This window comes from Cibotium barometz, chromosome 32 (genome assembly GCF_041138505.1).
Source record: "Cibotium barometz isolate CiBa-2024 chromosome 32, ASM4113850v1, whole genome shotgun sequence".
Classification (NCBI taxonomy): domain Eukaryota; kingdom Viridiplantae; phylum Streptophyta; class Polypodiopsida; order Cyatheales; family Cibotiaceae; genus Cibotium; species Cibotium barometz.
In genome coordinates, this window is record NC_141077.1 from 5519233 (window position 1) to 5543620 (window position 24388).

Below are 24388 nucleotides of genomic sequence, written 5' to 3' on the forward strand. Positions count from 1 at the left end.
CAGACACAAGGTCGAAATTTTATTGCCAAACTGAAGGACTGGTTGTGCGTTTTGACGTGCTCCCCTGAACTCGTCTTCGAGTCGCTCAAGGTAGTGGGGCGGTAGAAACCGCTGCTTAACGTCGCGGACGAATTCGTCCCACCCATAAGCTGCCATACCTGCTCTAGTGTGGGCATGAGCCCGCTGAGTCCACCAAGGAATGGCCTCACCTTTCAAGTACCAACAGGCTAAGATCACTTTGTCAGTATCTGTTTTCCTAACTGCGGCAAAGTAAGCTTCAAATTGATGTAACCATGAATAAAGAGTTGTGGGATCGAGTTTACCATTATACTTACTGAAATTCATTTTCTCAGGGAAAATAATTCGAGGGTGCCGCCGGTGTCAATCTGGCGTCCAAAGCTTTGAGGTGACGCTCGTGTTCCACGCGTCGCATGGCGTCGTCTTCTCGTTGTCGAATCTCCAATGCACGCATCTGCAACTCAAGCAAGGAGCTTGGCTGCGCCCGTGACCCCACGAGAGGGTCCTTGTGACGAGGATCTGGTATCTGGGATACGGAAGGAGAGGGAGGAGGAGATGGAAAACGCGACGTTGGAGAGCGAGAACGCTCCTCCAGAGCCAAGATCCGCGCCTTCTGCTCATCCAACTTGGCTGTCTGGTCTGCCATTGCTCGCATCATCTGCTGGAACATGTCTCTAAAAACAAATACAGAAAACTTGACCTTTTCTTGGCTGGAAAATCCTGCCCTTGACCTGAATCTTTCACCCCTTTGCGTCAGCAAGCCCTTGGCTGTCTTGGCCCCTTGGTTTGCTTGAGCACTTGGTGAAAAATGAGATGAATGATGGGATTATGGCTCTCTTCTATTTATACTACCCTTCAGGGGCAGTCGGCTAGCATAAGGGCAGGCGGCCAGCATCAGATATGTCCCATGATTGGATATTCAGCATTTAATGCTGAAAAATCTCATTAAATGCTGGAAAAATCTCCATAAATCCTGCGCAAGTACAAGGAGGGTAGATGTTTCTTTTGTCACACAAAAGAACATACTTCTCGGGATTGCCCAAAGAAGCCTCCAAAGGCCACCGCCGCCTCCATAGCTTTACGTGGTGAGCTCAACTCCCACACAGACCCCAATGGCTACCCCTAGTTCTTCATCCCCGGTGCTTTAGTTGGAGCAATTATTAGCCGGGAGCTCGAAGATAAGCAGAAGGGCGCCCATGACTAGGAGTATGAGCGCAACGAATTGCTCAAGTCCTTTGGCTACATAGGTGGCCAGAGAGTCGTTGTCTTGTTTGACAACGGCAGCACGGAGGATGTGGTCACAGAACAGACCGCTAGGCGTGCCCGTTTCGAGCTGACTCCGGTGGACAAACAGGTTGAGGGTTTTAGCACAGGTATGACAACGAGCGTCAAGTATGAAGCTCTAGGTGCTAAGTTAGTGATTCAGGGCATAGAGTTTGTGCGTGACTTTATGGTTGCCCCTCTTGTAGGAGCAGACATAATTTTGGGTATCCAGTGGTTTCACAAGTTTCTTCCTGATGTCAAGTGGGACAAGCACACGTTCCAGATCGATCGGAATGTGTCAAACACCCCGGTGACCATTAAGTGTGAGCAAGGTATTCCAAACTTTCCGCTCATAAGCCACTTGCAGGCTAAGCGAGCAGTCAGGAAAGGTGCACAGTGTGCGATGATTTACATCCAGACAGCCCCAGACGGTGGCCAGTGCTTCCGAGAAGTACTCGGTTCTCCATGAAAAGTTCCAGAAGATTTTTCTTCAGGATAGTCTCCCTCCCCAGCTCCCCCCGTCCAGACCGGAGGATCACAGGATTGACCTCCTCCTAGGCTCGGAACCCCCGAGCAAGTTTCCGTATCGCCTTTCTAAGGCAATGGAACCGGAGTTGGACTGCCAACTCCAAGAATTGTTGCAAGCTGGCTTCATCCGCCCCAGCGTGTCGCCATTTGCAGCACCGATATTGTTTGTCAAGAAGAAAGATGGGTCTTCTCGGTTGTGTGTCGATTATCGTGCACTCAACAAGCTGACTATCAAGAGCAGATTCCCGATGCCTCGAATTGACTATATTCTCGAGAGGCTGAATGGAGCTAAGGTGTTCTCCAAACTGGATTTAAAGAGTGGGTACCACCAGGTATGGATTGTTGAGGGGGACATCCCCAAGACAGCCTTCCGTACAGAACAGGCCCACTATGAATTTGTGGTCATGCCATTTGGTTTGACGAACGCCGCAGTTACATTTAACCGCATGATGATGCGTATTTTCCGGGAGTTGATTGAAGAGTGTGTTCATATTTCTGGACGACATACTCATATTTTCAGCTACAGTTGAGCAGCATGACATTGATGTGGAGATCCAAGAAAGTCCTTAAGTTGCTAGAAAGCAACGAGCTCTATGTCAATGAAAAGAAGTCAGAATTTTATCTGTTCCAGGTACATTACTTGGAATATATAATTAGTGCTGAAGGCATTCGACTTGATCCGGCTAAGGTGGCCGAGATTGTTAACTGGGAAGTACCACAGACAGCTTATGACATTAGATCATTTGTGGGTATATGCCAGGCATATTTCACCCACATTGACAAGTTTTCTGATCTCTCGGCAAACCTCACCGATCTGCTAAAGGAAGTGAAAACAAGAAGGCAATAATCGAATGACTCCACGAGCGTTGGAGGCATTCCAGAACATCAAGGTGGCTTTGTTAGAAGCGCCTTGTTTAGCCCTTGCCTCGTGGGGCGAACCATTTCAAGTGATCACCGATGCGAGTAACATCGCAATTGGAGGTGTATTGCAACAGAATGGTCATCCAGTAGCTTATATGTCTCATAAGTTACTGCCGCCGAAAAGAACTACTCAGTCTATGATCGTGAACTCCTAGCAGTTATACAGGCCTTGAAACATTGGAAACATTTCCTGTATGGCCGTGACTTTGAGGGTTCGCACTAACCATCAGGCATTGCGCTGGATTCAGACGATGCCAAGTGCACAGTGGAGTGATCGACAACACCGCTGGAGTCAGATATTCCAACAGTTCGGTGGTATGATTGAGTACCTTCCAGGAAAGGCCAATCCAATGGCCGATGCTTTGAGCAGGAAGGGACAAGTATCTGCGATTCAGACCACTAGACTTGACCTTGTTGGTACAGGACTAGAAGACATGAAGCACACATACGCGGATTCTGAGAAATTCGGTACTCAGTGGGAACAGACATTGGATGCCACAGGACCATGCCATTTTCTGATATGCGATGGTTGGCTTTTCCACAAAGGCCGACTATGTGTCATGAAGTCATTTCGGGCAGCTCTTCTCCATGGTACCCATGACGCCATTACAGGTGGTCATAGGGGCATGAATTCGACTCTGGAGAAATTAGAACGGCAATACTATTGGCCAAAGATGAGGCGTGATGTGTTTACATATGTACAACGCTGTGACATTTGTCAAAGGTGAAAGCTCCTCGTGGAAAGTAGATAGGGTTGTTACAGCCTTTGCTAATTCCTGAGGGTCCTTTCTAGGACATTTCGATGGACTTTGTCACAAATTTGCCTCCCAGTCCGAGTAAGCGTAATACGCAGTGCTTAACTATTGTTGATAGGTTAGTTTTGAGCTGACCAGATCAGTGTGTCAGGGGTGTCTCCTCGCCCCTTTTCTTTTTCTCTTCTTTGCGGAGGCTATGAGCATGGTTTCAAGCATGGCTCAGGCCGAAGATTACGACAATTCCTCACGAAGTTTCAGGACCGAGGAACTCATAAAGCGGTATGGCTCGACAAAGAGTTCTTTGAAGACTATCCGGCATTATTGACGGATTATTTGGAGGCTATGCAGCTTCCGTCAAGTTAAGCAGAAGGGGATGTCACGTGCATCTCGCACTTGGATGCCACGTAGACATTTCTGTATAGAAGGTGCAGGACCTGGGATGGTGAACTGGTCCCATGTGAGCCCAGTCCGAGACGAGTCAGCTAGGGATCCATCTCAGTCGTCCGAGGTCAGGTGTGCATTGTCCTGCACATGAGTCCGAGGTCAGGTGTGCACTATCCTACACATGAAACAGTGCCAGTCCGCGCTGTGAGTCTCCCTCTAGAATGATGTCAGTGGTTCTGTGTATTTGGTATGGTACCGGATGCCAGATCACTGTGAGTAGATTATGTTTAGGACAAGGGACCAGCCCATAGGGCTACCCCGGAGCTTAGTATGGGCATGGGAATGGTGTGAAACCATCCCAATGAGGGCCAGGAAGGCCCAGGCTGGACCCACCAGCCATGGAAGGGCTGTGGGACAGCCCTAGGGCAAAGATAAGGCTATTTTCAGGAGCATATAGCCTTTAAATGGCTGTAGGGCATGTATGGGGCAGCCCATACAGGCTGCCCAGCTTTGGGATTGTGGGCAAAAGATGTGCCCAGCCCTTAAGAAGCAGGCGCCTGATGACCAGCCAGCCAGGAAGTGATGCGCAGGATTTATGGGGATTTTTCCAGCATTTAATGAGATTTTTCAGCATTAAATGCTGAATATCCAATCGTGGGACATATCTGATGCTTGCCGCCTGCCCTTATGCTAGCCGACTGCCCCTGAAGGGTAGTATAAATAGAAGAGAGCCATAATCCCATCATTCATCTCATTTTTCACCAAGTGCTCAAGCAAACCAAGGGGCCAAGACGGCCAAGGGCTTGCTGACGCAAAGGGGTGAAAGATTCAGGTCAAGGGCAGGATTTTCCAGCCAAGAAAAGGTCAAGTTTTCTGTATTTGTTTTTAGATTTACATCATTCTAATAAAGCAAATACACCACATCTCCTTTCAGTTTGTGCGTTAATTCCATCGCGAAAAGAGTGATGATTTCAGAGTTTTGAAGTACCGATCCTTCTCTGAAGCTTCCGCATATTACAACACCCTTTGCAAGGTGCAGCCCCCACTGAAGTCCTCTAAGGGGAGCTCGGATCTCTCTAGTCTGCCATGGGAGCCAATAGAAAAATGAGTAGACCACTGTCCTCATTTGCTTCGTGGACTGCCACTAGAATATCATGTCTAGTAAACACACCTAGCCACACTGGGGGGGGTCGGGTTTGGGATAGGAGTCAGCCACTCCTAAGGGATACCTGAGTCGATATCAATGCTGAGCCTGTCTCTACTGCAGATCCCTGTCAAGCTTCTCTCCTGCACCTCCGGGGGTAACTGTCTGTGTGCAATCCAATCTCCAAGAGACCTGGGTGGTCCCATGCTCAAGGCGCCCCATGATACATGCGGTCGGGCCCCCAACATGTTGTTAGAAGTCATCTCCTGTCTAGATTCATACACCAGGGCCTTTGTTGTGGGTGTGCCCGCCCTTATGAGGTGTTTTCCCATTTTTCCCCACACTCCGTATTTTTCCCCTATTTTTTCCCATTTTTTCTGAGGCTTGGGAGGGCTGCCAGGTGATGCCAGGAGCACTCTGAAGCTGGCCGACTGGATCTACATCAGTCGTGGGCTGTCAGAGTGCTGGCCAACTTGTTCTGACTAGGCGGAGGCATCTGTAGCTGGCCGACTGCTATTTTCAGCAGTCGTGGACATTTTTCTCAATCGTGGGCTTTCCTGATGCTGGCCGACTGCCCTCTAGGGGAGTATATATAGGTCCTCAGCCCCCATACCTCATTTGTATCATATCTCGGGATCTTCTTGTGTATATAGAGCAGAGTTACACGCCTACATCTGTCTCTCTCTTGTGCTGTTTTTCTGCCTGCGTTTTTGCTTTTGCTCTTGTGTTCCCAGATTTGGTCATCATCTCCGCTGCATATTCTGACATGGTATCAGAGCCCTAGGCTCTAGATAGGTCTTGGGATTTGTGTGAGCAAGAGGGGGACTGTTTTTGTGGCTGATTGGTGGACTGTTTTGGGCTGATCGGGAAGAGGAGAAGCAAGAGGAAGGCGGGCTGATTTGCTAGACAGCCACTTGCAGGTATTAGTTCTTCTTTGTTCCAACCCACCCACCCTTTTCAGAGTACATTCCCGCTATGGCAGATTTGTTTGAGATGGCCGAGAGACATGTGAAGATCCCGACACTCCCCACGTTCCCGGTGGACCGTCAGTTGGACGGGAGCAACTACGGCATATGGAAGGTGATGATGGAATCCGTTCTGGAGTCCTTCGAATACGCCGATTTCGTCATTGTTGGTGTTCCACGGCCGGAAGTAGAGGAAGGGGAGTTACCGTCAACCCGAAAGGACCGGGAGGCCCAGACGCAGATGTGGGATCGCGTCAACGCCAGGGTCCGTTCGTTTATTTTCCTCAACTGCACATCACAGGTAATTAATCATGTAAAGCACATGACGCTAGCCAGAGGTATATGGCAGCATTTGGCCTCACTTTACAACAGGGTATCGCCCATGAAGAGGATTTCCTTGGAAGTACAGATGCGGGTTATGAGCCCTGCAAAGTCGTCGACGATGCGGGAGCATATTAACAAGCTGCAGGCTCTTCAGCAGGAAGTTCTTCAAGCTGGGAAGGAGATATCGTCAGAGGACATGGCCATAACGTTGCTGTCACATTTGCCCTCTTCGTACTCAGCATTTTACTCGTCGTTGATTACCAGTGGCAGGCTCAGCACCATCACGTGGGAGGAGCTTGTGCCCATGGTCCTGGACCAGGAGGAACGATTCACGAACCCTCCTCAGGGTGGAGGTTCGGAGGCCTTTACTGGCCAACAGTCGAAAGGCCGTAATTCGGGCAAAGGGAAGGCTTCATCGGAGAAGTCTTCTGAGAAGAAGTCCGACGCTGACCGCGAGAAGCTGAAGGCAGAGAGGACCTGTAATGATTGTGGCGAGAAAGGCCACTACTGGAGGCAGTGTCCCAAGCGGAAGACCGAGAAGGGTGAAGACTCCTCAGCAATCACGAAGACTCCGGCTTTTGTGCACCTGGAGGTGATGGACACCGATGCTTCATTTTCTTCAGGCAGGGAGGAGATTGGAGGACTCTCCGCAACGGATACTCGGGAGGAGATTGGAGGACTCTCCGCAACGGATACTCGGGAGTGGATTCTCGATAGTGGTGCTTCCAGGCACATGACTCCTTCCCGTTCCGGTTTACAGGATCTCTGCAGGTGTTCTGGTCAGATTCTTACTGGGGATACGTCCACTATCCCAGTTCACAGTGAGGGCAGGATGGAGATAGTTCCCGATGGCAGAGGGGGGAAGCATTCCTCCCAGGTGTTGTATGTTCCGGCACTTGGTTTTCATCTGTTGTCAGTGCCAGGTTTGCAAGACTGGCGTACGGGTGGAGTTTGATGAGCATTTTGTTGCTCTCCGGGACAAAGCAACAGGCCAAGTGGTTTGGGAAGGTGGAGTGGAGAATGGAGTCTACAGGCTTTCAGCACTCTCTCTCCCAGGTCCTCAAGATTGTGATGAGTGGCAATGTGGTAATAGCTACTCAGGTGTGGATACGCTGCAGGTGCGGGCTTTCTGAGACCAGATGGTGGATAGCTTGCCAGTAGATGGCAGCAGTTGGCAGGAACTTTCCAGTACTGAGGTTGGTAGTTCTTGTGTTCGTGAGTCACAGGAAGCTGAACATGTCACTTATGCTCTGATGTCTCGTCGTGTTCGGGACATAGAACCTCCAGTTGTTGAGGATGTTCTTTCCACGGAGACCTTTCGGAAAGCCAGGCAGGTGACAGGTGATTACTTGCAGAAGGAGGTGGTTTCTCCAGGCTTTGTGGTTTCGGATTCAGAGGGGGTGGTTGACAGGTTTCATCAGGTTTCCAGCAGTGTGATGTCTCTGTGACTCAGAAGCTGTATGGTTCATTGATCTGGTTGATGGACACCGGATTGGACGGGAGCTTCCTGATGAGGCAGTTGAGCTCTTGGTTGCAGATGTCTCTTTGTGAGGCAGGATCGCGTTTCTTGTGGTTTCTGCGGCATGCGAAGGATCATGGACTCTTGTACACATGAGGGGGATTGTTGGATGGAGTCCGACTCCACGGTTGGAGTGACTCGGACTTGTTCTGACTAGGTGGAGGCATCTGTAGCTGGCCGACTGCTATTTTCAGCAGTCGTGGACATTTTTCTCAGCCATGGGCTTTCCTGATGCTGGCCGACTGCCCTCTAGGGGAGTATATATAGGTCCTCAGCCCCCATACCTCATTTGTATCATATCTCGGGATCTTCTTGTGTATATAGAGCAGAGTTACACGCCTACATCTGTCTCTCTCTTGTGCTGTTTTTCTGCCTACGTTTTTGCTTTTGCTCTTGTGTTCCCAGATTTGGTCATCATCTCCGCTGCATATTCTGACACATGTGGCCACTGGGTAAATGGATCAAGGTTCCAGACCAAAGGCTGTCGAAGCCACTCCTTTGAGGCTGCCAGAGCGATATGTCTAATGGCCGGCCTGAGATGATCTCAAGCTCGAAGTAAGGTGGTTGCAAATGTGTCCTCAAAAGCTGGACTAAAACCATGGGCCCGCATCTCTGTGAAAATCCATCTGGTACTCTATGGCCAAGGGCCCCCAAGACTCGAGGTGCTTGCTGAAATCCGGGCCAATAGAAAATCCTTCCAGGGCTCACCACCAAGGAGGAGTGCTCTAACCATCAGCTTGCCCAGCAAGGTACGGCTCTAAATAGTAGGGTCCATGAGGCCTACCCCCCTCTATGATGTGGCTGAATGATCACTCTCCATGCCACCTTGGCCCTGGTTGGCCTCTCGTCACTGCCGGCCCATAAGTTGTTCGGGATCAATCGTTGTACTTGGCCAATACAAGCCTGAGAGAAGGCCCAGTACGACGTGATGTACCGCATGGTGGCAAGAAGTACCTGGTTTGCCACCACTACTCTACCGGCTAGGGAGAGCCTTGCAGAACTCTAGTATAAAAGCTCCTTCCGAATACTCAAAAGGAGCGGGGCGAGCTGATGCCCAGGAGAGATATCAATGCCAACTTGGCAACCAAGATAGCGAACTGGAGTGCCCCTCGGGATCCACTGAAAAGCCTCAACTTGGCGCCAAGTGGGGGCGGGTGCTGAGCCTACCCAAAAACCACACAACTTGTGCTAGTCAATGTGTGCTCGTAATGCACGATAGAAAATCTCGATCGCCTCCATGAACCTCTGGAGATTCCCCACATCTCCAGAAAGGAAGGTTTCTATGTCATCTGCAAACTCTAAGTCAAGCAGCTCATGCATGCGGAGGGGAAGACACAATCCTTGAAGCTCGGTCTCCTGGGCTGAGAGGAAACTACTCTTGGCCTCGGCGACGAATAGGAAGAGGTAAGGTGCCAAAGGACAGCCTTGCCGAACCGAGCGGGAGGGGGAATCTGTCGCCACGGGCTCCTTGAATGAGAACTTGGCTGTGTGATGCTAAGTAAAGTCTTGAGACTCCCCGAATCCACTCCATGGGGAATCCCATTCGGCTCATCGTGCCCTCCAGAAAGCTCCAATCCACCCTATCATAAGCTTTCTCAAAGTCTAGGAGTAGCACTATGAGGTCTTGCTGTCGCATCCTAACCGAAGCTGTCGCCTCCCAGAAGGTGAAAATGTTGTCTAGAATGCTCCGATCTTGAACAAAGCCAGTCTGAGTGTCATGAATCAGGTCTAGGAGAAAGGGCTGAAGTCTCTTGCTGATGGCCTTGGCCAAGATCTTATAGGTGGTCCCTAGAAGAGTGATGGGTCTCCACTGTCGGATCTCCAATCTATCACCACCCTCCTTGGGAATCAAGTGAATCAAGCCCTCTGAGAGTCTCTTTGGCATGGCACTTCTGAGCATAAAATCTCATTTAAGGCAGCACGAAGGATGCCTTCCATGAGGTCCCAGTGTCCAAGAAAGAAAGAGAGATTGGAAGCCCGTCCGCCCGCGGGCATTTGCCCCTAGGTAATGCCTTAATCGCCTCTGCCAACTCCTCAGTTGTGAATGGAGTCAGTAAGAAGGACCAAGCAACCTCTCGTGTGTCGCCAGACCCTCTCGCGCATCCATCACCTGTGGTGGGGATAATGGGGCACCTATAAGAAGAGAATGGAAGAAATTAGTGGCAATGGCCTTGGCATGGGGGGGGGGGGGGGTGTTGGGGGTCAGAAACAATAGCTCCATCCTAGCCACGTAGCGTGCGAATACCATCTCTCCTCCTGTGGGGGCTGGCTATCTTGAAGAAATCTCCTGTGACTTTGTCCCCAGCCTAGTAAGTATCTTTGAGAGAATTCATGGTTGAACATTCAGATTCTTCTACATTGCAATATAGCTAAGTCAACTTCAAGCCCAACATTTGGAAGCAGACAAAAGAAGAAGGTATTAAAGAATGATGCTACAACTTGGGATCTAGCATTTAAAGCACGACAGCAAGACAATAGAGGAAAAATCTTCAATATTTCTCAGTGCAAGTTTCACCGCAAGCATAAATGGCCTAATGACGAAGATCTTCAGTAGAAGTCTATTATTTAGCCGGAGTCTTATTTTAAGTGGGAGGGAATGTTACGATTGTGACTTAATCTCTCTTCATTACCCTTAATTATCCTTAATTACTCTTAATCATTGAAGGGACACCAATGAAGGGTCACAACCTGTCACATGGGTCATCACCAAAGGACACATCTCTATGTCCAAAGGACATAACTATTCATCCAAGAGTCACACCCTTTCAACAAGGATGTGCATTTGTACCTCTTTAGGCCTTATTTAACAAGGCCTCATGTCTCAATGCAAACAACACACCATTCCACTCTTTGCCTCATGTTTACTCAACTATTTAAGTATTAAGATATTTTAATCATGTTTAATTAAGCTAAAAGCTTAACAAGTAATGCTAAATTGGTTTCACATGAGTCTTATTTCTATTGTTGCTTTTTCAAAAATTAGGGTATGGCTTTGCACATCTTGAGGTAGATAATGTGCTTCTAATGTCGTTAATTTTTTGGAGTAAATAAGATTTTCTCTCTCTAAAAAGTTAAGGTTCCTTGTACTGGTTTATCCAAATTAAACCTAATTGACTAAAAATATATTTTACTTTTCATAAATTTATCTTTATTCTTTTGAAATTAATCCTAAGTTTTAAGACTAGCAGTAACCCTAATTCACCCATGCACATCTAATGCATACAAATAATTTCTCTTTCTACATCACTTTTTGAGTATTCTCTCTCTAGAATTATAACCTATCTTTGAATTTTTTCCTAAAAGAGAATCTAAATTTCAAACCTAGCAATCTTAAGTACTAATAAGTTTAGTTTATCACCTCATCTCTCTACTACTCTTTCTCTTGTATACTATTTATTACATTTCCTCTCGCTACACATGGGGTATGTCTAATTAATGTGTAATTACATTTAATCTCCCACATAGTAATCCAAAATCCTATCCTAAACTCGGGTACACCCCATTGGTACATACGAGTGCATCTACATGCATCTAACTCTTACATCAAGTTAACTCCCTCATTTTTGCATGGCCGGAGTTATCTGTAGTCTCCATGCTTTTCTCTTGATTTAATATTTATTTTAGACATAGTCACAAGGGAACGTCGTTCCAAGCTCTTGGAACGGGGGAACGCGTTCCATAGAGATAGCCGTTCCCGTTCCCGTTCCAAAATGGCACCGCAGACCATGTAAGAAATATAAGTGAACTATGTATCATGTAGAACACATCTATGCATTATCATGGCCACTACTGAGATGGTTTGAGGTTCTTTCTTTACTATGCCTCTTTCCAAAGCATTTACAGATATATAAAGTAAATTTATAAACACATTTATGCAATGATGTGGCGTTCCCGATTCCGTTCCCTTTTATTCAAGCTTTTCGTTCCCGTTCCAAACAGTCATCCGTTCCCCAAAACGTTCCCGTTCCCTTGTGACTATGATTTTAGATCCTAAAAATTAGTTCTAAGGTTTTATATTTTACCATCCAACCTTAGACTTTATCTTTTTACCCATTCAACCTTAGTTCAATTAAAATGTGTACTCTTCTCTATTTACAATTTTTCCCCGTCCTAGCATATTTTATTTGCATATGAATTGTTATTATTATTTAATTTTCTTCGAAATGACTCATTTATTTTTTTCATAAAAAAATTCAATATTATCTTTCTCTTTCTAACTCTAGTGTGTGCACATGTGCACATTGGAAAGTCCCTATTAAATTTGTGCACATGCCAACTTACCCAGTTAACTTAAATGCTATTTTTCCCAAACTTCTAAATTTATCTCATTAAATGCACATCTTCTTTACAAAAACACATTCTCTCACTAGAATTTGCACCCTTAGAAATAATATCTCATTTAAAATTATGGCATAAGAAGAAGGATCTTATAACATTGCTGCCTAAACCTGAAGCATCAAAGCCCAGGAGCACCATCAAAGTAGCGCAATTAGTGGCGAAAGCTAAAACCTCATGCTGCCTATGAGCCATGTTGCAGCAACATATATGTGCCATCCTCTACAACGAAGTGCAAAAAGCACAAGACATCATCGTAACTTTACCAGTCCAAATCGAAGCCGAAAAAATGAAGGATTTACTTGAAAAAAATAAACCTTAATTCTGTAAGGTTTAATAAGCCTTGATTCAAAGTTAGGGCTTGTTCACATGCAAGTGGCCAAAGCAAATGAGAGCATGGATTCTCTTACCGCAACTACAAACCCATTGCATCAACATCAGCAATCAGGACAAGAGACAAAGTTGTGAATTATCACCATAATAAAGCCGAAGCAAAGTTCCATGAGGGGGATCTCAAAGAGGTTCTGAAGGATCGATCAATGGTTGAAGGCAAAGATGAGGGCAAAGATGAAGTCAAAGAAGGACAAAACACCAAAGGTGCAACGAGGGGAATGTCATCCTCCTTTAACGAGGTGTGACATGAAGACTCCTCAAACGAGGAGATGAAGGCTCTTCCAAAGAAAGAGATGAGGACATCTTCAAAGGATGGAATTGGTCTTGGAATCCACTAGGGCTAGTTAAGTGCAAGAACTTGGTGTACCAATTTCAAAAGTGTGTGGAAGTGTTGACACAAACTAGAAAGCCATAGTTTCCACGAGGGTGAGTTTTTTGCAAACTAGGTGTAGACCACTTCATAATAGGAGTGTAGACACATGCTAGGAAAGTTTTCATTAAGGGAGTAATGTGATAAATGTGTGTGTAAACTTTGCCTAGGATTGATTTATACAAATGTATCAGTCTAAAGTCTAAGATTGATGTGAAAGGGTGTAAACCCAAATGATTTTGAGGTCTCTTTGTTCAGAATACGTGAGAACATTTTGTCGTAGACGTGATTGTAATTAAGATCTTGGTTTGTGATATGATCATACTACGTGATTGGGTCGTACACTGTGAATGTAAGATCATGTCAGTGCATAATTTTTTTGACATCCGTGAGCAAGATTGCTTTACTCACGTCCAAGAGCGAGTTCAATCGTGTTCATGAGCAAAATCAAGATCATGGAAGCAAATATAGTCACAATTTGCAACTTTTAATATCACAGCTCCAAGCCAACTCATGAGCAAACAGATGGGTCCATAAAAAAGTTAAGGTTGCGTCCAGAGTTAGTTCACTAACATACGTGAGCTTAAGGGTCTGGTCGTATAATGTAATACAATCGGGCATGGGTGATATGCTCTATTCTAATGTTATCTTCCGATTTATCAATTTTTACACATCAAACATCACACAAAAGATACTCCAAAACCGAGTGTATTTCACAGTACAATCACTATTCTACACCAAGCATTTGGGTAAAACCACAAACTTGAAATAGGCACTAAAGATGTTATTGGTTTTAGCACTTCACTTTACCTTTAACATGTGTTGTGTCGACCTCATCAAAGAGTTGCAATGTTGAAAACTCCTATGTTGATGGGTACTAGCCTCTCTTCATTGCTGTCTCTCCATTGTCACAGTAGAAAGCTCCAAGCTTGATGGAAGAGCTAGAGGGATCACAAACCACATGGTTGGATGCAAATAAACTTTTGTAACCTATGCTCCTCAAGAGGAAAGAAAGATCCAAGAGGACACTAGTAGCATCCCACACTCACCTACATTCACACTTCCAACTAAGCACGTGCATGCATAGATTCAAGCAAGCAAGAGAGTAAAGACGGGAAGAGTTCTCACAAGCTTGATTTGATATGAAAGATCGTGTTTTTAATTACTGTTTGCAAAGCCAAGGCTTAAAAAGAGTCCTTGGCCCAACTAGACCTAACCGCTTCTAATGTTATATAATGACTTCCCGTTACGCTCATAGTTTGGCTGCATACAAACATGTAGCGCCATCTTTACAAAAGATAAAAGAGTGACGTTACAAGCTGAGCAACGAATGCCATACAAATAATCTGAATGCCATACAAAAAGATTATTGAGTGGTTAACACGAGATACTCCATTGTCGTCAGCATCACTGCTTCACAGCTGACCAGGGTGCATCGGCAACTCGGAAAGTTTCTGTATGTGTGCTGCCTCCACGCAAAAAGGACAGGCAAATAATATCTTGGTTAGCACAAAAAAACAGAGGGTGACTGGAAAGCTAAGTTCATCTTTTTTGGTGGAACTGAAGTCATGACAGTATATATAAAGAAAGCAATCTTCATCCCCACACACACAGGGCTGCAAGAGACTGTCGGTGTGACATACATCGGAGTGTCAGTTTGGAAGAAACCTCGGTAACATCTTTCTAGCATAGAGATATTCCTTCATAAGAAATAAGTAAGAAACAAATCCCTGATTTGGCTATGAGAATGATTGAGAATGATAAGGCCAGAAACCTTCCCAGTCTAATTTTAAAGTCAAGAGTCAATGGCTGATGATAACAGGCTGAAAACCTGGGTTATTTGTTGCCTCAAGGTTAGCTCATTGGTTTAATAAGTTGCTAAAGGAATACAGACCTCTGTTTTGGTTTGATAAGTTTAGAGTGGAGGGTTAAGCATACAAAAAAAACGTCCCAGGTCTCTTTCAACCTCAAGTTTTCAGTGATCACCTATCTTAATATCCACCAGAGTTAGTATTTACAATTTTGGGGGTTTGTTAATCCCATAACATATGAGATCTCATCTTATGAGTCAGGTCTGCAATCTCTTCCAAAAAAAAAAAATTTGTTTTGCATGCAACACAAGCAGGATGGCAAACTTTTTTACAGAACTCCTCAAAAGGGGGTACATCATTTCAGACTTGTTCCCTGAGTTGCCAGCGTCAGGTGCACACATGTACTACTAGGGTACCACATGAACATTCTACTTAGTACACTTGGGACACCTTTTCTGATTGGCTAACAGCATGTAGTCGAGGGACTTGTTACTAGGCACCATCTAGGTTAAGTCATGTCGTGCCCGTGGCACAAGGTCAATGTAACCCCCTTTGCAAGATCTAATGATTAGAAGCTCAACTGGACACATATTAGATCCATGGTCGAGTGTCTGGGAGCTAAGTCTTGTGTTGAGTCTTTGTCCAAATCCTGGGCAAATGTGTGAAAACCATATTGTCCTATGGTGACTAGCAATGTGCATTATAGGGGCCATGGAGCTGTGGACAGCCATGGACACCCAAGTGCGAAGACCGAAAAAGGTTCAATGGGCATTGTCCGGTCAAGGCTGGCCAAAAGAGGGTGTCCATTTGAGGAGAGGTAAGGGCATGTAGATGTGCGCCCATGGGCATGGCTTGACATGGCTTTGCACGATCAACCCTAGCCAAGATTAAGGGCACGTAGATGTGCGCCCATAGGCATGGCTTGATATGGATTTGCATGACCAACTGTAGCCATTTGAGGAGAGGTAAGGGCACATAGATGTGCGCCCACGGGCATGGCTTGACTTGGCTTTGCAAACTTGACCCCCCTTGCAATGGCTGGGCATGTTTACTAGGCATGATATTCTCTTGGTTGTTTATGGCGCGGATGAGAGCTGTGCTTTGCACACTTTTTCTATTGGACCCCATGGCAGAATGATGGACAAGACCTCAACCCGCATCATTCATGGGACGCTATCGCTTGGGCCATTGAGGCTGAGCTTGTCATGACCTACGAGGAGGAAGGTGGAGGGCTAGCCCTTCAGGTACCAATCCAAGCCCCATCTACTGATCATTGGATTCTAGGTTCATGCCAGAGATGGGAAATTTGTAGCAACATTGCAGCTTGGCACATCTGGAGAGTGGGGATGACCATTTTCTGAGCAAAATTTTCCGAGTATACGAGCAAGGGGAATAAAAAGGCATCATTTTTCTAAGAACTTAGCAAAAAGTGGATTCTTAGAAAACATGGTTTCCCTTAGAAATAAGGAATTTATAATGAGAGTGTCTATTGTGTCCATAAATCTTGGCACAAAGATTGAGAACTTCATCATAATGATGACAATGATATTAGGCATGGTGGATGCTGTGATGGAAATGCTTTTGAAAAGCCCCACATGTAGAGTGGGTTTCTCATAGAAAATACTCTCATAACCCCTCTAACAACTCCTATTTGATAGGGGAGTATACTTGAAGAAACCCTCTCATAACCCCTCTTCATAGGGCTCCCGCGCTAGGCCCTTTTTCTTAGCCTCAGGTATCCGCACGTTATGCAAAACAGCCTCGTCCCAAGTTTATCCAAAGAAACCCATTTGAAGGAAGCCTTCCAAGGTAGTTTCGTCAGAGAAACTACCTTGGACCTTGAACAAACCCTCCCATAACCCCACTTCCCCATAACCCCACTTCATGGGGGGTTTCTCCAAAGAAACCCATTTGAAGAAAGCCTTCCAAGGTAATCTCGCCTACGAAACTACCTTAGTCATCACTTTTTAAAATGTCATAACTTTCACATCTGATGTCCAATTATAGTCATTCAGCCACTCAAATCGAATGGAAAAGGACATTTGAGCACATCTTTAGGGTTACAATTTACAAATTCTAGCATTTAGAGTCTTAAATTTTAAATTGGAGGGGTATGGAGGAGGTGTGTGTGGACAAAATTAATGTATGCAAAAGTGGATGGGTGACTATTTTTATACTAAAGATAAAATGAACCTAGTTGTAGTGAAGTAGAAAATGTGTAAATCATGTTTCCCAAAGAAATCAAGCAAATAGACCAACCAATGATGATGGGGGACCGTGAGAGGGTTAGTTCAGACCCAATACTGTGTACTTGTGTACTCTCTCAACCCTCATCTAAGTTTCAGCATCATCTTTTACTATCATTAAAGGCTTCCGCATCATGTGCATGTAACAAGTCAGTAAGATGTCTCTACAGCTTGCATGACCACTATTTGGAAACATCATTATGCTTCCAACAACTCTTCACTGCACAACCTGATTGCTCCATTCAAAAATCCCACTACTCTCCTTTTTGTTGTCTTCTACATTCTCCTCAGTCTCCATCTCCCTTCTGCACTTCACCATCACCGCCCCTACTCTGGCTGTGATGATATTGATGTTGTTTCAAGGCTTTCAGGTAATGTTCCAGCTGTGAGAGGACCTAGAAAACTTCCTAATTGAACTTTAGAGGTGTAGTTTGACAAAGGTTTGAAAAAAAGACCTTTGAAATATCAAGTTATTTTGTGTCATAATTGTCTATAGTATTTTGAATGGATCATTTGTAAAGTCTACTCTACAAGCTTGAGGAAAAGCTAAACCTGAACATGGATGCTACAAATAAAAATTAGTTTATGATTTTCTAGAAAAACCATGATCATGGAGGATTTGGTTGCTTGTCTTGTGGCAGATCAGGTACAGAGAGAATGCCCCACTTGTATTAAAAGGCATAACTTGCACTTTCCGAGGTGGTCAAAAAATTGGAATAGTGGGTCGCACCGGAAGTGGAAAAACAACTCTTATAAGTGCCCTCTTCCGGCTCATTGAGCCTACAGGTGGCAGCATTTGCATTGATGGTGTGGACATTACCTCCTTAGGAGTGCAAGAGCTTCGTTTGCGATTGGGTATAATACCACAAGAGCCTGTCCTTTTCCGAGGCACAGTGCGAAGTAACCTTGATCCCTTGAATCACTATTCTGATTCAGATATCTGGGAGGTAATTTTCTTTAATGTCTGTCATGCAAACTTCTGTATCCTTGTGCTAAATTTCACTTTTCTGATGATGATGATGATTAGGCCCTTGATAAAAGCCAACTCGGAGACATTGTCCATGCCCTGCCATTAGGTCTTGAGTCTCCTGGTATGAACTTTTCTTCACACCAAGTTATACAACTTTGGTTTTAATTTGTGAATCCAATTGATTAAAGAAACACCATTCATGGAAAAATGCAGTTAGCGATGATGGTGCAAATTGGAGCGCAGGACAGCGGCAGCTGTTCTGTCTTGGCAGGGTGCTACTCAAGCAAGCCCGTATTCTAGTTTTGGATGAAGCAACAGCCTCAATCGACTCTGCCACGGACGCGTTACTGCAGAAGGTGATAAGGGAGCAGTTCTCGTCGTGCACAGTGTTGACCGTAGCTCACAGGATTCCAACAGTAATCAACAGCGACATGATCGTGGGTCTACAAGATGGTAAACCTTGGATGCATGTCCCATATATTTTAATTCTTACTGTCTAGTTTAGCTTATTTCAAAGGCCTGCCTTTTTTGCGTCGATGTGGTAATGTGGAATTGCAACCATAAATATATATTTGAATCAACAGAATTCATTCAGATGCAGTATAGGCTGGTACTGGTGGTAAATGGCTGTAGCAAATTTTCATTTTTTTTCCAGGCAACTCATATTTTTTGCAAGAATCAATCCCAATAATTAAAGAAAATTAAATGTAAACTGTTTTACATCATGCATGAAGCCAGAAAAGCCTGCCCTGCTCAACTAAGTGTGAAACACTTGCATCTTCATCTCTTATTCTCTCTAACCTGCACTTTATTCAAAATAAAAAATGCATGCCACAACCAAACTCTTTTGTGGCACACACAACTCTTATTGTGAAGCCATACAGCCTTGTTTTTGGTCTGCCTTCGGAAAATTATGGCCTTAGTGGCATTCCAGAAAGTAGGCTAACTAAAAATAAAAATAAAAATAAAAACCAGTTATATCTAAAGTAAGATTCTTTGTTGAATGCATCCAGTATTGACGTGGGAGACGTTCTTCTTTTGGTGATCTAACAAGTGATGATCTTTTAGAGTGTACATAGCAATCCAATTCCCACTTGTCTTTTTTGTAAACTCTATGCATGTGGAATGTAGGCGGCCACGTCACAACCTTCCAACACCCTCCCTTGGCAGCCAAGACGTAGGGTACCCAGAGGCTCTGATAATACAGGGCTGCACTGTCAGTGATGTCACGGTTGATACCCTTAGAATTTACCCACACAGCCTTCTTTTGGCCCGTGATTACACCCGGCATGTCAGTAAGCTTGTCTATCTACTCATACATGCATTCGGCCTTCATTCAGCTCCATCAAGTGGAATTGGCAAGTCGATCAGCTCCGCTAACAACATCCCAACATGCCCTCCCTAGCTCTGATATCATGTTGGAAATTGGGAGCCACTTCCAAGGAGATCACCCATCCCAGTAGTGTTCACGCCACTGCAAGCTTAACCTCCACGATTGTAATCCCTTCCAAGCCACAAAAATTGGTGGAGGAGGGATGAGAATGACCCTAGTCTTCTATTACTTATAGATGATCCCATTGCTTGGGACGCTATGCATGTCGGATGCATAGTAACATGGGACGGGGAACGGGGATGGGGGGACGGGGGGACGGGGATGGCATATGGAATATGCAATTTATTCACTACAAAGCACACTAAATAAAATAACATTTATGTTTTTACACTTTGAACTTTCAAGGCATCACTTTAAATGTACAATACGTGGTGCAAACACCGAACATGCTCTAATAAGTACACCGACAAAGTTCAAACCAATATATAAGCATGGAATGATGATCACTATCAAATAACAAAAGACTAGTGTCTACAATGCACATAAAGTGCTGAGTCAAGACTCAAAAGTAAAAACAATGAAACATAGCTAAATGATAAATCATAGAGCCTACAATGCTCAATCGGAGGCTGGAGCGTGAGAAGTACTGGCGTCATGCCTACATGACGAGTCTGAAAGGTAGTGGCATCATCCTCTGGGCTCTGTTGCGTCTCCACTTGCTCATTTCCCTCCTCCTGCTCCATCTCCCACTCATAGTAGTCAGGGGGTTGTTTGAAACGGGTTTCCTTAAAGTTTCAAACGCGTTTCAAACGGGTTTCGTAAAATCAGCCCAAAGTTTCCTACAAGTTTCCTACCTTCAGGTTTTTGCATGTACAAAATTTCAAATATATCGTAAAATCAGCCCAAAGTTTCCTACAAGTTTCCTACCTTCAGGTTTTTGTAGGAAACTTGTAGGAAACTTTGGGCTGATTTTACGAAACGCGTTTGAAACGGGTTTGAAACTTTAAGTATATATTTGAAATTTTGTACATGCAAAAACCTGAAGGTAGGAAACTTGTAGGAAACTTTGGGCTGATTTTACGAAACCCGTTTGAAACGCGTTTGAAACTTTAAGGAAACCCATTTCAAACAACCCCCTAAATAACGGGGGTGAAAACCATGCTTCTATGAAACTCGTCCACAGCGAATTGATTGAAAGAAGCGATCTAAACTGACGGGTGAGCTTGCGCTGCTGATTTTGCTGCCCCCGCCTGCCCCTCTACTGCCCCCGCCTGCCCTCCCCTCCCTCCTGCTGCTCCCGCCAGCCCTTCTGCAGCCCCCTACCTGCCCTCTGCTATCTTCGCCTACCTTTCTTCAGCCCCCGCCAGCCCTTCTGCTGCCCCCGCCTCCCCCTCTGCAGTCCCCGCCTGCCCCTCTGCTGCCCCCACCTGCCCCACTGCCTTTGCTACCCCTTCTACTCCTGCCTTTGCCCCCCTTTTCTGCACCCGCCTCTCTATCAGCAGCAATTTTACATGGATTCAAGTCGGCCGCTCATTTTTTTTGATTGGCTTTATGGCTTCTTCTGCCACAGCCAATCTTTCGTCACCCCCATTGGCCGGGAGAATCATCAATTTTTCACAAGACGAGCTCACCTCTCTTCAGCACGACATTGACCTTGAGGTCCAGACTACCCTTGTTGAGAGAGTTTATGGTTCCCACCCTTCTCGTTCACAGGCCCATGACTGGCTTCTAGCAGCTCTCCCTTCGGAGCTAATTGTGCACTTTCAGGATACTGGTTTACTTGGTCGAGGCTTCTTCCAGGTGGACTTTCATTCTTCAGAAGCTACTTCTCAGGCTTTCGCTAGCAGCCCCTTTCCTCTTGGTCCTAGGAAGATTTTCTTCTTTCAGTACTAGGTGGGCTTTGATCCAGTGGTGGAGGATCAGCGCCTTACCCCGGTCTCTTTACGGTTCCCTGCTCTTCCTCGGTCCTATTGGAAGCTTTTAGCTTCCATAGGAGCATCCTTTGGCCAAGTTCTAGAGGTACCAATCCTCCCGAGCTCTCCCGCCTCAGCTTCTGCGGCCGTTACTGCCACTCTTGATGGTGTACCCCGGGTTCTTGTGCTTGTTCTTGATTCATCGATTACTAATGATCATGTTATGCTTCAGAGACCTGACGGATCTCATTTCCGCTAGAGGATGGAGATTGCAGGCAGACCTGACCAGTGTCGGATTTGTCGTCGACAGGGTCACATTGCTAGAGATTGTCCCAGATCGAGGGGGCATGCTAGGAGGCGGCGTCGTCCTGCCCATCAGAGGCCTTCTGCAGATGCCGAGACTCCAGCTGCTCCTTTGCCACAGCAGACCACACAGCGTTGGGTTGTGGTTAGGGATGGCAGGCACCCTCGGACCCCCGTACCTGCCCCTTCACCCACACTCCTTGTGGAGCACCCTAACCCCTATGCAGCTCTTGCCTCACAGGATGATCCTTTTTTGGAGGATGAGGCCTTGCAGGCACATGATCTGGATCCCTCACAGGAGGATGTTGCATTACAGTTACAGGATGATTGCACCCTTGAGGATGATGTTGCACATTCGCATTGTCATGGTACCTCTCCAGTTCTGAGGACTAGCCTTGGCTTTTCCTCGGAGTGGGTATCCTCTTGAAAGAGCGTCTTGGGAGAGGTGTATACTCTCCATTCATGGTAGAGATTGTTGGCATGAGGATGACATTTTGAGGAGTCCATCCACTCTTCTTTATTCATGGTCTAACAGGAGAAGAGATGTAGGATGTATCTATGCACAGTTAGACAGATTTTATGTGGATGATTGGGTGCTTGACAGAGGTGGACATACTTTGATTGCTACAGGCACCTCCAAATCGGATCATTGCCCAGTGGTTTTATGTATTAGAGATCCGAATTGCCATGGATCAGCACCCCATGTACGCATCCGTGATCATTTGTTTTCAGATGCAGAACTATCGCGTCGTATGCTTGATATTTGGAGATCTCATGACTTCTTACAGGCCTCTCAAAGCCTAGCCTCTGCTCTCTGTGATATTAGTGACTTTTATCACACATGTGCCCTGTCTAAGAGGCAAGAGGCCTTGGACTTAGAAAGGGCTATTAGACGTAGATTGGTTGCCTTGCAGAAAGAGCACGAGAAACATCCTCATGCTCAATGGGTTGCAGATTCTTTATGTACTATTAGAGCAGAACTTCATCACTCTCTTGAGCAACGTGCGGAGTATTGTTTCCATGCCCAGGAATCCTTTTGGACACAGATGGGTGGCAGATGTAACAAACATTTCTTTGCTTCTCACGGCCCATCTCATGCCAGAGATAGTGTCAGACAGTTGCAGGATTCACATGGCACTCTTCACTCAGATCTTCTCATGGTTAGACAGATTGCCACCGATTTCTACTGCCAGCTTCTTAGTGCTGAGCCGTATTCTGATCTGAGACACAGGGCACAGAGGAAGGTTTGGAATGCATTGCCACATTTTATCACCGAGGAGATGTGTGCTGCTCTGGATGTCCCTTTTTCTATGTAGGAGTTCAGTCATGCTCTTCATGCCTTACCTCATGGTAAGTGTCCAGGGGAGGATGGCCTCTCCCCTGTTTTTTTCACTACTTTTTGGGATGAGATTGGGGCTGAGATAACATCGGCTTTGCAGGAGATGTGGGACACAGGTTCTATGCCTTCTTCTCTCACTGAGGGACTTATTTATCTTATTCCTAAGAGCGGGGATAAGACATTGATTGGCCAGTGGAGACCTATCACCTTACTTGGGACTGCCTATAAGATTCTTGCTAAGGCAATGAGCATCAGATTGCAGCCAATTTTGCAAGATGTTATTCATGATACCCAGAATGGATTCTTACACGGCAGGAGTATCTTTGATAACATTTTCTCGTTTTGGGAGGCCGTCGAATGGGCTAAAGCGAGCAATCAGCCCTTAGCCATTCTGCTCTTGGATTTTGAGAAGGCCTATGATAGAGTGGATTGGGACTTTCTTGAGGATACTCTTAGTCATATGGGCTTCTCTCAGAGATGGATCAAGGGAGTTTCATGCATGTATCGTGATGCCCACAGTAGAGTTCTTGCTTGCGGTGATAGAGGTTATATATCATAGTTGCAGAGGCCATGAGCATCTTTCTCCGCTCCACTGCTGGTATTTCATGATTGAGGTTGCCTCTTCGTAGTCATGAGGAGTTGGTTGACTCTGAGTTAGCTAATGACATAGCCCTATTTTTGGAGGCTTCACATATATGCTTATGCTCCTTCCGGGTAGCACTAGAGGAGTTCTGTTTGGCAGCATGGGCACTCATTAATTGGCACAAATCTATTGGTTTTTGGGTTAGTGATTCACCGAGAGTTGATTGGGGTGTAGAGCTTGGTTTTACTTGGATCAACAGAGGATGTATTGCTAGATATTTGGGATGCCAAGTTGGATTGATATTTCTCCTGCACAGCAGTTTGCTCTGGTACTTATGAGTATCTGGAAGAAGCTCCTCCATTGGAGCTCCAAGAGATTAGATTTAGCCTCCAGAGCTTTGGTGGCTAATCAAGTTTTGCTTGCCTCAGCTTGATTTATTGCCTCTTGTTGGTGCTTCTCTCGTGCGTGCATTGGCCAATTGCGGAGATTGATCCGCAATTTTCTCTGGTCGGCGGGCTTGGATGGCACCTCAGACACTCGTGCCAAGGTTGCTTGGCTCACAGTTATTCAGCCCAAAAGAGAGGGGGGCTTGAATATTATTGATCCGGATGTTCAATGCAGGGCGTTGCTTTGCAAACTTGTGGTCAGAGGTTTCCTACCAGGCACTGAGTCTTGGAAGGATTTTTTCTTGTCTCAGATTTCCAGATGTACACCTAGGGTCAGGAGAGACTGGATGCCCAACACACGTTTTTTGTTCACAGAGGCTGATATTAGGGCACCATCTTCCCCTCTTATTGCAGCCATTGTCAGAGCATGGAGAAGCATGAGATATTTTTTGCGACAAAGGCTTCCTAGGTCTTTGGACGAGGCTGACCGACAACCTATTATGTGGAACGTGTTCATTAGGGATGAGGCTGGTCGGCCACTTCGTGCATCTCGTTATATGCAATGGTCAGGATGGGAGAGATGCG

The 24388-nt window shown here is 45.7% G+C and overlaps 1 protein-coding gene across 4 annotated transcripts in view; it reads left to right on the top strand.

Moving 5' to 3' along the window:
• LOC147619761 (ABC transporter C family member 8-like) overlaps positions 1-24388 on the top strand; it is a 128573-nt gene that overhangs the window by 67476 nt on the left and 36709 nt on the right. For 2 of the 4 annotated variants that reach the window (XR_015270075.1, XR_015270076.1), the window contains 3 exons: positions 17623-17923; positions 18004-18067; positions 18160-18399. Coding sequence is in view for 2 of the 4 variants with exons in the window: in XM_086825591.1 (XP_086681717.1) it covers positions 17618-17923; positions 18004-18067; positions 18160-18399 (610 nt within the window). In the remaining 2 variants the exon portion in view is untranslated. Of the gene's footprint in view, positions 1-17617; positions 17924-18003; positions 18068-18159; positions 18400-24388 lie in introns of all 4 variants that reach the window. The other 2 variants (XM_086825591.1, XM_086825593.1) reach the window with 1 other exon arrangement.